Genomic DNA, 13,682 nt, shown 5'->3' with positions numbered 1-13,682 from the left:
ACATCAATTACATTGGAGTTCACTGTTTTCATAATTCCAAACAGGCTCAAGAACAAAATTCCCAGTTAGTACGTTCTGCCTCTTTTGAGAATGACCCAATGAGAGAAGCAGACATGTGCTGTCTGGTCAACAGCAATCCTACCCACAGTCTGATAATGATAATTCAGAATAATGATGAAAAAATTAGTTTTTCACCTACAACAACTTTTCAAAGAGCTGTGTATATCTAAATTATGGGCCGTTTTTCATAATTCATGCAGCTCTTTCGGTAACTGCATGTTTATCCACAGAGACAAGTGGTCATTGTGACTTCTGAGTTTGGTGAAAAAGAGGGGATTCTACTCTAGAGATTAATTTTTTAATATATATTTTTTATTGATTTCAGAGAGGAAGGGAGAGGAAAAGAGAGAGAGAAACATTAATGATGAGAGAGAATCATTGATTGGCTGCCTCCTGCATGCCCCACATCGGGGATTGAGCCTACAACCTGGGCATGTGCCCTGACTAGAAATCGAACTATGACCTCCTGGTTCATAGGTCGATGCTCAACCACTGAGCCATGCCGACTGGGCTAGAAATTAATTTTTTTTTTAAATCTCCTTTCAAATGAGATTTTTTAAAACCTGCATTTTCTTACACTGAATGATTTACATAGTCTCTCTTATGTTACAATTCTCTTGATATTGGGTAGATAACCAAAAGCATTTAAATATAAAATAGAAGACAACCCCCATCTGGCTGCTGACTTCTTCCTCTAGAGCGGACTATGGAATTACCATCCTTGGGGGAAGCCAAGATGCCTCACACCAAATCAGACAAACCTCCATTTTCACCCTGATGACCTCACCCTTGCCTGCACTTACAGAATGCTAGCCAGAGCCACCTCTATGCTTTCCCACAGGAAACCTTGTGGTTTTATCTGAGCGTTTGCTTAAGTGTGCTTGAAAGAAAGAAAGAGCAGCCCCGATTGATGAGAACATTTGCCGTGGCTGCAGACACCCCGGGATCACTCTCCATGTGGACACAGATTGGCCTTCAGTCTGGACAGCCTAGAGTCAAGAAAGCCAGGGAAGCTGCTCCCCAGGGGAAGTCAGAGCTGTCTCCTAAGTAACTAGTTCTACCAACCAAGACAAGACTGTCAGGAGGAAGCCAGACTCTCAGATTTAGCTATCTAGGTGCTAGGTCCAACAGTCACAGTTATTCTGGAGAGCTCATCGCTAAAGTAACTGGACACACATTACCTTCGAACTCTGTCCTTTGCTCCTGTTGCTTATTTTTAAACAATATAAAAGAATATATAGATTTGAACAAAATTCCTTCTGAAGCATATTATTTTTATTTATAAACTAGAGGCCCGATGCACAAAATTCATGCAAGAGTAGGTTTTCATCCCCCCAACTGCCAGCAAAGGGTTCCCTCTGGCACCCGAACCCTGGCTTCCCTTGCAACCCTGGCTTCATCTGAAAGATCATCCAGAAGGACCCCCGGTCTAATTAGCATATTATGCTTTTATTATATAGACCAGAGGCCCGGTACATGAAATTTGTGCATTGGGGGGTGTGGGTGGCGGTTTACCTCAACCAAGCCTGAACCATCTCCAATCAGAACCCCTTAGGGGATGTCTGACGGCCAGTTTAGGCTAAACCGGCAGGTGACCATCCCTCTTGCAATCCACTGGCACCTAACCACTTGCCTGCCGATTGCCCCTAACCACCTCTGCCTGCCAGACTGATTGCCTCCTAACTGCTCCCCTGCCAAATGATTTACTCTAACTGCCCTCCCCTGCCAACCTGATTGCCCTTAACCATCTCTGCCCCCTAATCGTCCCCTAACTGTTCCCTTGCAGGCCTGATCACCCCCCTAACTACTACCCTGCCAAAATGATTTACTCTAACTGCCCTCCCCTGCCAACCTGATTGCCCCTAACCATCTGTGCCCCCTAACTGCTCACTTGCCGGCCTGATCACCCCTAATTGCCCTCACCTGCTGGCCTGATCTCCCCTAACTGCCTCTGCCTCGGCCTCCACTGTGGCTTTGTTCAGAAGGATATCCAGAAGATGTCTGGTCTAATTAGCATATTACTATTTTATTAGTATAGATTAGTATACATTAATTTTCATAATGTATAAACTTAATGTTATATTTTACATATACTCTATAAAACCATGTTCTAATTAATTAAATTAGCTGACATTCAGTACAGCAAATAAGGAACTTCGTTATTCATTATTATTGCAAAGAATCCAAATAACTCATTGCTAACTTACAACACTTACCTCAGTTGATTGTGACTTCTTTTCAGGTTCTGATTTTACAGCCTAAATTCAGTAAAAGAAAGAAAGAGGGGAGGAAGGAAAAATAGACATTATTTACAAAATTTATCACAGATTTTCTTCAACTAAGGATGCTAAAGAGATGACTTTGATGTATTTATAAATGTAAATGTTATGAGTTAAGATTATTACACTTTGCTTGAAATTGTAGCAGATCAATCTCTGTATGAGGAAAATAGTCATTGTAGGTTTCATCTGACAGTGTGAAACAATGAGATGGTGACAGAACCAAGAGTACAGAGAGCAGTGAATTTATTTTTAGTGCCAGAATGTGGGCAATGGGTGATTAAGCCAGAAAGTCTGTGATGGGTTACAGGCGACTGTGAACTGCAATAAGCACGTGCCAAGCAGCTGAAGTGAGCGAGGACAATGAGCCACATCACCTGTTTTTTGTGTCTTTTCCTGTGAGGAGGAGGTGTTCCTTCCATCTGTTTGCTGACTGGAATGGCCTAATGTAAGAGCACAGCCCCAAGTGTAGTTTTTATTTGTCTGACAGTAAATAAGAAGCATGTACAAATAGGGCTAAAATGTTCATATCAAAATCCATTCTACTCATTCATTGCATTTACTCTATGCAGATGGATACAACTCCAAGAAGTGCAGGCTCTTAATTTCTAAAGTCTCAAGCAAAGATTTCAGTTTAAAATTACTTTTTTTTTCTTTTTGGTTGAGAGGAAATCTGTAAGTTTTCAATCAATAAAATTAATTTTGAATCTCTTTCCTTCCCCCTCCTTTCCTGTGCAAAGGCTGCTTACACAATATTTTTTCCACCTATATTTCTAATGTTCGGTTATTATCAAAGGAGTAGTTACAGATGTTGTCAGAAGTTTTCTGAAATTTTGGCAACATAATCTTACAACAATTTTGCAAATAGTGCATGGATTGGTATTGCACAATAAAAATCTAGAGATCTAATCTAAAGTTCTAGGAATAATCGTGAAGAGCAGGCTGTGATTTAGGATCTTTAGTGGAGTATCGTACAGAGTTGTACCCAACCAAAGGTAACCTGTGTTGAAAGAAGCAATTCCTTAAGCACATACAGGAACAGAGATAAAACATTTTAGGAACTTTTCAAAGTTAGAGATTAATAATTAGACCTGATGCTTCCTGTCATTTCTGTCTCTTTTATCTGTTTGGCAATATTAGCACAAAGTTTTATTTTTATTCCAGTATCTGAAAAGGGTAACACCAAATACCTTCTTAATTTATAATGTCTTGTGCCTCTGTAATGAAGGTCCATATGTCCCTCACATGATAGACCCTTGTTCTGCTGACACACTTATGGAAACACAGTTTATGATCAAAGAAATATTTTAAAGAACATTTACATTTTGGACCCTTTCAAACTGGATCTTTGCTAATGAGTTTCTATGTGTACTACTATGCTTTTCTGAGTTTATGCAAATGTAACTTTTTAAGTGATTAACAAAGAAAATAAGCCAGCTGGTTTTATAATGGTTTGAATCTATTCATGGCTTCTAATTTGGCAATTAAGATTTGCATGGAAGAACTCTACAATACAATTAAGAATGTACACTCACAGATGCAAGCAGCTTATAATAAAACTAGAGGCTCTGTGCACAAAATTTGTGCATGGGTAGGGTCCCTAGGCCTGGCTGTTGACCAGAGCTGATCTGGGGCTACTGGAGGGGCAATTAGGGGCTCCTGCTGGCACCCACCTTGGCTGGCCTGGGGCCTACAGGCTGAAGGCAATTCTTACATTGAGTGCCTGCACCCTGGTGGTCAGTGCACATCATAGCAACCGGTCATTCCACTGTTCGGTCGATTTTGGGTTTTTATTATATAGGATGTGCATTTTAATTAGTAATCACTTAATACACTACCTAAATTTATTTTACATGGTTGTGGTGCTGAGCAAAATAATTGTGACAATAATAACTAATGCTTATTAATCACCTCTTTGTACCAGGGAATGTCTTAAACTTTACATGGGCCAACTCAGTCCCAATAATGGTCCTTTGAGATAGGTATTGTTATCATCATTGTCATCATTGTCATCATCATCATCCCTATTTCATGGATGAGAAACTGAGGCACAACCCTGGTGTTCTCAATCAGCATATTATCTCTGGAGTACCTGCCAGCTCCTACTGGGCACTAGGAGATGTAAAGATGTTCTAACCTGAGGTTCCTAGAATGGGCACTGTCCAATCTATATGTATAAAAGCCTAAGCGACTGTTATAACCAATTTATTGGTTGCTATGACATGTACTAACCACCAGAGGGCAGATGCTCAATGTAGGAGCTGCCCCCTGGTAGTCAGTGCACTCCCACAGCAGGCCAACCTCCTGTGGTCCCTCTCCCTGACCAGATGACCCCAATTGGCCCCAATCAGGACTGGGTGAGACAGCCTTGATCAGCCCCAATCACTGACCAGGCCAAGGGCCCCCACCCATGCACGAATTCATGCACCGGGCCTCTAGTAGTTTTATATGTTCATTTCCTTTCACAGTCTTGTGAGATAGGTGGTATTTTCATTCTCCTCCAAACTGTTCACATAAGGAAGCCAAAGCAAAAATGATATCTCCAACATCCCAGCTGGTGTGGAAGTAGGATTCTAAGAAAGGCTATCTGGCTCCAGTGTCCACATTACATATCCTCTTAAGTATCCCACCCTGATGATTTTATTATAAATAATCTAATTCCACCTCAGACACTACCAATTCTTGGGTGCCAGGGGCAAGAGAGAACTTAAGTCTAGACTTATCACCCCCCTTCAGAGCCAGACTAACTTTCATTTGAAAGGTGTAGAACATGGCAAGAATTTGGTTTAGGTATTAACTTGAATTAAAATCTTTTCTCTAGGAACTAACTCAAAATATTTAGAGGAATACGCTCATCAAGTTCACAAAAACTTCTCAGAGGAGGTTAGTAAAAATGTTTATGAGCCAACATCAGAAGCACACCAGAGAACAGTAACTGAAATCTACCAAGGACACAGAATTAAGGCCATGGTGGTCCCGAGTCAGCCACTGGTGATATTTCACCGGGTGCATCTTATTTCCGTCCTTCCCTCTTTTAGCTCATCTACTATCATCTCCCCACTCCATTCCGATGGTCTTAGGCAACCCTGCTAGCAGTTGAGAACCACTGCTGTAGAGCCTAAGATCATTGGAAAGTACAGATATTTACATTATGATTCATAACAGTAGCAAAATTACAGTTATGAAGTAGCAACGAAAATAATTTTATGATTGGAGGTCACCACAACATGAGGAACTGGATTAAAGGGTCGTGGCATTAGAAAGGTTGAGAACCACTGGTATAGATGAGGTTTGAGGTGAATATTGAAATTTGAGTAACCAACAAACCCCATAATTAGGAAGAAAACGTTTACTTCTATAACATAAGCTCCCTAGAAAACACAACTCATTTGCCAACTATCAATCCACATTTGTTTTGCTTTACATTAATCATCTTAAAGGCACCCACCCAACCTGACCCTAGAAGAATCTGCATACCTTGTTTTCGGTGGTGTTCATGATGGAAGACTTGCCTGCTGATGCAGAGGAAGTAGACACCTAGGAAGGAAAGGAACAAAGTCTGATTCTAGTGAACCCACAGCCTACTTCATCCTTCAGATCCACAGCCTACTTGCTCTTACCTCTTCTTACCTCGTCTAGAGTGCCATTCACACAAAATGGTTCTAAGTTTGAATGTGCCACTTACCAAATAATTTTAGGCAAGTTACTTAAATTTTTTTATCTCCATTTTCCCCCTTCTTCAATTTTTCTTCAATAGATAACTACCTTATAAATTTACTACTGACTAGTACATAAGAGCACAGAAAATATTGTAATTGTGTGTGTTCTTTTTAGAAAAAGCATGGACTTTGAAACTTGAAACAATGTTGTTTAAATGCTAGCTCTGCCCATTACTAGCTCTGTGACTTTGCGTCTCAGTTTAGGGTCTATAATTTCTATTTGCAAGGTTTTTTTGTTTTGTTTGTTTGTTTGTTTGTTTTTGAGATCATGTGTATAAAGTGTTTAGCACATTGTAGGTGCTCATTAAATTGCCCATGCATTATTTATATAATAATATATTATACAAAGTAGAAGGAACAGGACATAGCTCTAGGAAACAGACTCAGGGAGATTAGAATTGTCCTTCCACTGTCATGTAAGGAAGAGAAGGTGCAGACAAGGTTGTGGAGGAAATATTGCTCTATTATCTGTCTCATCTTGGCTCCCAGCTGGAAGGCAAAAAGGGATGAATGGTACCTAGGGATGCCAATGGGAGGGGAGATCAGCCCCTGATATCTTATCACCCAAACAGTAGAACATGCATGTGATACTTGCATGGGGTTGAATACTGCTCTAGTACTTAGCTTGCAATACACTGGTTAATATTAAAAGGACAATTACTATCTTTGGGAGTTCCAACCCAGGCTCATTAAAACTCCTTAACATTTGAGTCGTCAGGTGTTAGAGCCCAGGCATTCCATCTGGCACCCGCTGCCTCCTTAAGTAACTGGCTGTCAGTGAACAGCTGCTGCCCTGCCAACAGTCCCCAGACCATGTCTCTGAATGCCGGGCCCTGAGCCACTTCAGAGGCTGAGACCCGACCCGAGCCTATCCCTGCGAGGCCCCTGCCTCACCCACCTCCACATAACGTCTCTCTCGGTGCCTGTATAAGCCCACTACAGCCCATGCCCATGAACAATATAAAAACATCACCTTCCCTTCAGACCTGACTTAATGCAGAGCATCTTGATTATAGGTTTATAAATTTTGAAATTTATATACTTATGTAAAATTACAATTTACAGATAAATGTCCAAAGCCTTTATATATTGATCATATAATTTAACTATTTATGAGTACACTTCAGCACCAACTGAGCATCCCTCCACTCCCACACACACACACACACACACACACACACTCACACACACTCACACCTGGTCCTACTGCAGGGCATGGAGTGGTCTCTCACATCATCTTTGGGATAAAGAATTGGAAGATGAACTAAGATAAATCCTCCCTCCACACTGAATTAATGAACAAAATATGTATATTTTTCCTTGAGGATTTTTAAAAAATTAAATTTATGGGGTTTAACATTCCCTTATACATATAATTCTGTCTCTCCAGGTTAAGAAGTGTTTGTACATATTTCCATTCAAACTCAAGAAGTTTGCTTGGATATATCCCACTCCTTCAATGAATTCCTTCACCATATAAAACCACCAAAGACCAAGCATGCTACATGAAATGCTTTTTAAGCTGCAAATCTTCAAGTGAACATTCATTTATTTCCTAAGCACCCAATTTTATTAAAACATCCCCCAAATCACTGGAGTTTCCAACCTGCCTTACTACTTTATTAAGCAATAGCTGGATGTAATACTCTATTCCTAGCAAAAATCATTTTCAGAGGCCCATCAAGAAAGTACCGTATTTTCCGGTGTATAAGATGACCCCCTAATTTTACAGTTAAAACATAGGTTTAGGCCTATATTCGCTGTATAAGACTACCCCCCACTTCCGAGGCAACACCAGTTCTTTTTTTTTTTTTTTTACTGTTTCTTCAGTAATATCATTCCAGGCTTTTATGACAAAGTTACACAAAACATCCAATTGTGGCGCACGCATGTTTCCTCCTTTTGTGAATATCCAGACGATTTTCGGGATCGAATTGGAAAATTCGTTTAGCAGCATATCGAGACGTTTTTCGGAATATAATCGGCGTATAAGATGACCCCCAATTTTCGGTTGACTTTTCTTTGTTTCAAAAGTCGTCTTATATGCCAGAAAATACGGTAATTTCTACACGTAATAGCTATAATTAGCACAGAGCAGATTATCATGGGTAGTTAGCTCAGGGTCTTGGCCCCATAGGTTCTCAGCACAGATTCCTCCATGGGAGTGTTATCCCATCACTGAGGCATGAAACCTTGGGAACGGAAACAGGCAGGCTGCTTCCCAGCCTGGAAGAAGGAAAGCAATCCCCTCCCACTGCAAATTCATTCAACGCCAGCCAACTCTAGTTTTGTGCAATGTTCCTTCTGTTTGTGAAGACAAGGAACCTCCAAACTTGTTATCTCTAATGAGGGATTGAATATACTTTCATTTTAAATCTGTACTGTTTGAACTTCTAATTATGGGTATAAATAACTTACAATTTAAAAAAGTTTGAAGAACTAATTTAAGTGTACCGGTAGTTGCCAGGCACTATGTTTGGTGATGAGAACACAGTGGTGAAACCGATACACAGGGTTCCTATCCTTGCGAAAGTTATTGCCTCATCAGAGATAATGTTAACAGAATAATTGTTTCAGTCATTACTTGTAAGGGTTATCAAGGGTCCCACAAGAGCAGAGACGAGGCAACCAGAGTTAATTCAGGAGACAGTCAGGACAGGTGATGCTGAGGAAGTGACAGTTAATGTAGCAACGGAAGGTAAGGAGGCATCACCCAGGCAAAGGCGGGAGCGGACCCTCTGAGTGGCATGGGCGAGGCTGGGACCTAGGTTGCCTGATTTCTGAACCAGCGGCTCTGGTGCAGGCCCTTGCAGGTTCTGTCAACATCCAGTGGCAGCCAATTTTAAAACACAACCATCAGCACTCAGATGTAAGAAAATAGCTCTGCTGGGATTGGCGCTGTAAATCAGACTGAACTGCAGCCATAACAATACGTTCCTTCCCAAATGACCCACCCACGTCTCTTAACGTTCACAGTATTGTTTGTCATTTACAGGCTTGAATGAAGGCATAAACCAGAGTAACAAAGTCGAGAAAAACTACCTCCTATAATCATTCTCCACTCACCCACCCACTCACAATTGCTATTTAAAAGGCAACGAGCCAGGCCCTGAGGATGCACAGTGAGTAAGACACAAGGGAGCCCCGGAAGAGTCAGTACCCCCCCCCTCCCCTCGAGGTGGCCTGGACAGCTTGCAGGCTTCCGTTACAACCTAAGGACTAACAGAGGCGAGAAGAGAATCCTGGGTGACAGAGCTGAGTGCTCAGTCAGTTTCAGGGCCCCCTCAAATAATCTGGCTGTACTGTCAAGTTACATAAAAGGTAAACCAGTGTCGATGAAAGAGAGTGACTGAGCTTAGGGAAAATTAATATGTAATCCTGTTCTTATCAAATGTAGCATCTTGTCCTCTGGCATTATTCCACAAAGTCTCTTTAAGTGTGTTTACTTGCCACAGTAAGAATTTGGGAAATTTACTACAGTAAAGGATTAGATATATGAGGGAAAGACGGTATGATTTTAAGACCCATGGAAACTGCTCTCTTTTTTCACAAATATTCGGAAAGTCCCCCAGAGTATAGCCTTCCAGCTCTCTAACCCTCTCTGGTCATTCTCAGGCACATTGGGAAGCAGAACCAGCATTGACTCCTGTTGCCCACTGCTGCCCGCCGTATCATATGAAACTCCTTTCTCTTGCCCTTTAAGATCCCAATCCCACCCTACCTCCCCAGTTCAGACCAGCTGCTCCAGGCAGCCGTCCATCCTGTCTCAGAGCTCGCCTCGTTTGTCTCCCCTTCATATGATTTTCACACAAGTGCCAATGGTTGAGATGTTTCTCTTCCCCAAATATCCACATCCTACTTGCCCTTCCTTGCAGGTGTGCATCTCACCAGCTCCCACCTTTATGGGCACTCTGGTCAGCTCCCTTACTCACAGGCAGGCCATCACACAATCGCATCCTGAATGGCCCCTCCGGCGCACGGGGTCCCTTTAATAAAAGAGCTGTCTGTTGGGTACACGCATCAGCTGCCCCCACTCTGACAGCAGTTCTCTATGTGGGGCTTTTTCTAATTTACAATGGGGTTTCTAGTGAAGCTTCACAAGAAGATATATAAGCCCTAGGACCGTGCTCTGTCCTCCTCCGATGCTGCCCGTGCGTGGAGAAGCTGTGAGCTCCGCACAGGGCCTGGGGAAGGGCCACGCCGAGAGAGCCAAAAGCTCCCTTAGAAGGGGTGGACCTCGAGGGTTTACTCATCCATCTGCTGCCATCCAATCTGGCCGACAAAGTCATCCCCTCAGCTCTTTACCTCTCCGTCTTCCATGTCATGGCATCCTCTCGCTTGCCTGGTCTCCCAGAAGACTTTCAGAGTCTTTCTGGGTAGTTCTGTCAGGTCTATGGGACTCCACACTCCCTCCCGTCCACACCCACAGGGCCTCACCTGGACGTCCCGCTGTCACTGGCTGGCGTGGTTCAGAAAGCTCACCAGAGTGAGTCAGAGTGGCTGCGCCTCAGCCCGGAGCTTGCTTCCTCTCCCCGCCCCTCGCCGGCAGCATTCCTGTGTCCTCCCACCTGCAACACTAGCCACCCGCACACACCTGGCCAGGTAGCTTGTGTTGTGGAGGGTTGCTAGGAACGCCAGCCGCACGGAGGTACTCTCCTTTCCCACCCGATGATCCATCCATCGGCAGTTTCACTCTGCATCACAGACCGCCCTCGCCCACAGCCACAGTGGCCCTAGAGCAACAGGCCCTCTTCCCCAAGGCACCCATCTGAACTGTTTCCTTCCCGAAGCTCTCCCACCTGCCCCATCCTGCTCTGTGTTCTCTAATCTTCAGTCACAAACCCTGTTCTTCTCTCTTGTAGTATTGCTCTCTCAGGAAGTGGATTTCTCCCCATGACCTTAACTGCCATGTACTATGATTATGTGAACAATTCTCCCTAACTTATTAACAGCCCTACTTTATCACCAGATACATTGTTTTTCCTTAAAGTGAGGAAGCCCAGCAAGATGCAGGCTCCAATCCCTGCTCCATACTTGCTAATCCACATCAATTAACCTCCTGGAGATTCCACTGCCTTCACTCTAAACTGGGAGTTAACACCGCCTCCCACTGGAGTGGATGGAAAGGTCAAACGACGGAATGTGGGGAACTCCTCCGGCCCGGAACCACTGGCGTTGGCACAATGCTAGTCTTCACCTCCATGCCACTCTTTCATTTCTTTTGCCTGATCCAATCACGTACCTCCCACACCTGGATTACATCAAGGCCCTTCTAATAGTTTCCAGGTCTGGTTCTTTCCCCACCCCCATCCCAACTCTCATCTCTAGCTCACAATCCTTTCTCTTTGGCTGCCAATTTATTGGAAATAAACGTGTAACATGTTCCCACTCTGTTGAAATACTGAACTCTCTCTGGTTTCCCACTGTGTCCTAGATAAGGCCCCAAATCTTCTCCATGAACTTTAGACTCTCCATTACTGGACTTTGACCTAATCCAGTGGCCGACAAACTCATTAGTCAACAGAGCCAAATATCAACAGTACAACGATTGAAATTTCTTTTGAGAGCCAAATTTTTAAACTCAAACTTCTTCTAACGCCACTTGTTCAAAATAGACTCGCCCAGGCCATGGTATTTTATGGAAAAGCCACACTCAAGGGGCCAAAGAGCCGTATGTGGCTTGCCGAGTCTCGGATTGCCGACCACAGCATTACTAATCTATTCCACTACTTCCCTCAATATTGCCCACAGCTCCCCTTCAGCCAGGGTGTCCTTCCTGTCTTGTGGGCCCCTCATCAGGCAGCATAGCTCACTGGTTAAGAGTGTGAGAGGAGTCTGGACTCAAGACCATCTGGTGAAATTCTAGCTGACACTGAATTCATGTGCAACCTCAAGCAAGTTACTTAACCTCTCTGTGCCTCAGTGTTCACATCTGTAAAATGGGAATAGTAACAATTCTTACTTCATAAGATTGTTTTAAGAATAAGTTAATGTACATGAACCAATAACAGTGCTTGGCAAATGAAACGTGCTGGGCAACAGCTAGAGTTATCACCACCATCACCCCACATTCCACCTCAGAGCCTTTCATCTTGCTATTCCCATCCCCTACAAAGCCTTTCCCCTGTTCAGGTCCCACTTACCCCTCCCCTTGAGGATTTAGCTCACGATACACCACCTGTATCTGTTTTAGCTCAGATTATCTTCTCAACTCATCTTTATACTTCCCACATGAACACTTACTCATACATGCTGCGTTGGGGGGTTATGGGGATCTTTTCTAAATGTATGCCATGGCTTGTCAAGGAAGCTATAAAATGCTCAAGAAACAGGAGTCATTTCTGCACCACCCTCCCTCCCCACTCCCTATGCACTATCACACTGAGTGTACTGTTACAGAGAGGAACTCAAAAATCACTCTTGATTCAAACCTTTGTTTCCATTTTCTAATCAATTAAAATTTCACTTAAAAATGAATGAGGTATATTTTTAATACCTCCTTTTTTAAAAAAAAAATGCTAGACTCAAGAATATAATTAATAAATTAGAATGCTTACGTTTCAGTATGATGGCTTCTTAGTGACCAAGAGTCCACTAAGCATCCCGTTTCCCCCAGTGGGAATAGCATGCACCCCACAGAGCTAAGAGAGTCAAGTCAGATACAACATACTAAGGCAAGAGGGGCAAAACCACAAAATAAGTATTTAAAACGTTCCCAATTTAAAACCTGGGACAAATCAATAATGATTTCTAACTTTTAAAACTATCTCTGCTGGATGCGCAAGAGAAAAACAAATAACATGTTTCTGAATCATAATACGATTCTTATTTAATAACACATCTCAAATAATGAAAAAGGGAATCGGCTATTTTTTAAGTTTTTTCCTCACAGGAGTTAGAAGGCAGTCCTGTGCTTGAACGCTACGAGGACAGGAGCCATGCCTGTTTCAGCTGCTGCACATCCCCAGAGCCTGGCACACAGTAGTTCCTGAACAAATATTTGTTAAATAAGTGTATGCATTTGTGCATGAATACACAAAAGTATTATCTGATGGCTCAAAAGCAACATTATGAGTTTTACAATTATCAGAAATTCTGCTCAAAACACGTCAGAAAACTGGTGAGGATAACCTAATTTAAAAACTTACAAGCTTATTGACATCAACCTGGCAGTTGTACAACGTAAAACACACACATACACAAAAATCCCGGGGCTGCCTCCTGTTAGACTCTGGAGCAAGCAACCCGCGGCAGAGGGAGCCGCCTTCTAAGGAGAGCTCCTCTGAGCCTCACAAACAGCACCTGGGGACCCAGTGACTACAGGTGTCTGCAGTGACGGCTCATTCACGTCAGCAAAAGAATACTCAGATGTTCCGGTTTGTCTATTGTTAGCCATGCTGTCACACCATGGCACACATTCTTGCAATGCCTTAAATTATTAACATAGCATAATAATGATGCTTTTAAAAAGAGCTGCAATGCAGTCACCTAGCAAAGTATATTATTTCTCACAACAAGACCATGATTCTGATGAAAGATAATGGATCATCTACAAGTGAAGCTGAGCCATCCCTTTGTGCCAGCAGATCTATTTAGGGCACCAGCATACACATATCTCAGCACA

At 42.8% G+C, this 13,682-nt stretch overlaps 1 protein-coding gene across 28 annotated transcripts in view; it reads right to left on the bottom strand.

The window, feature by feature from the left end:
- CAST (calpastatin) overlaps nt 1–13,682 on the bottom strand; it is a 113,620-nt gene that overhangs the window by 47,128 nt on the left and 52,810 nt on the right. For 12 of the 28 annotated variants that reach the window (XM_045571790.1, XM_045571780.1, XM_045571787.1 and 9 more), the window contains 3 exons: nt 5,817–5,876; nt 2,717–2,782; nt 2,268–2,318 (listed from right to left, as the gene is read on the bottom strand). In XM_045571790.1, the coding sequence (XP_045427746.1) occupies nt 2,268–2,318; nt 2,717–2,782; nt 5,817–5,876 (177 nt within the window). Of the gene's footprint in view, nt 1–2,267; nt 2,319–2,716; nt 2,783–5,816; nt 5,877–10,396; nt 10,517–13,682 lie in introns of those variants that run through there. The other 16 variants (XM_045571786.1, XM_045571789.1, XM_045571785.1 and 13 more) reach the window with 8 other exon arrangements.

The sequence above is a fragment of the Pipistrellus kuhlii genome, unplaced genomic scaffold, assembly GCF_014108245.1.
Source record: "Pipistrellus kuhlii isolate mPipKuh1 unplaced genomic scaffold, mPipKuh1.p scaffold_m20_p_4, whole genome shotgun sequence".
In the NCBI taxonomy this organism is placed as follows: Eukaryota; Metazoa; Chordata; class Mammalia; order Chiroptera; family Vespertilionidae; genus Pipistrellus; species Pipistrellus kuhlii.
This window is presented reverse-complemented; position numbering and strand designations above follow the sequence as displayed.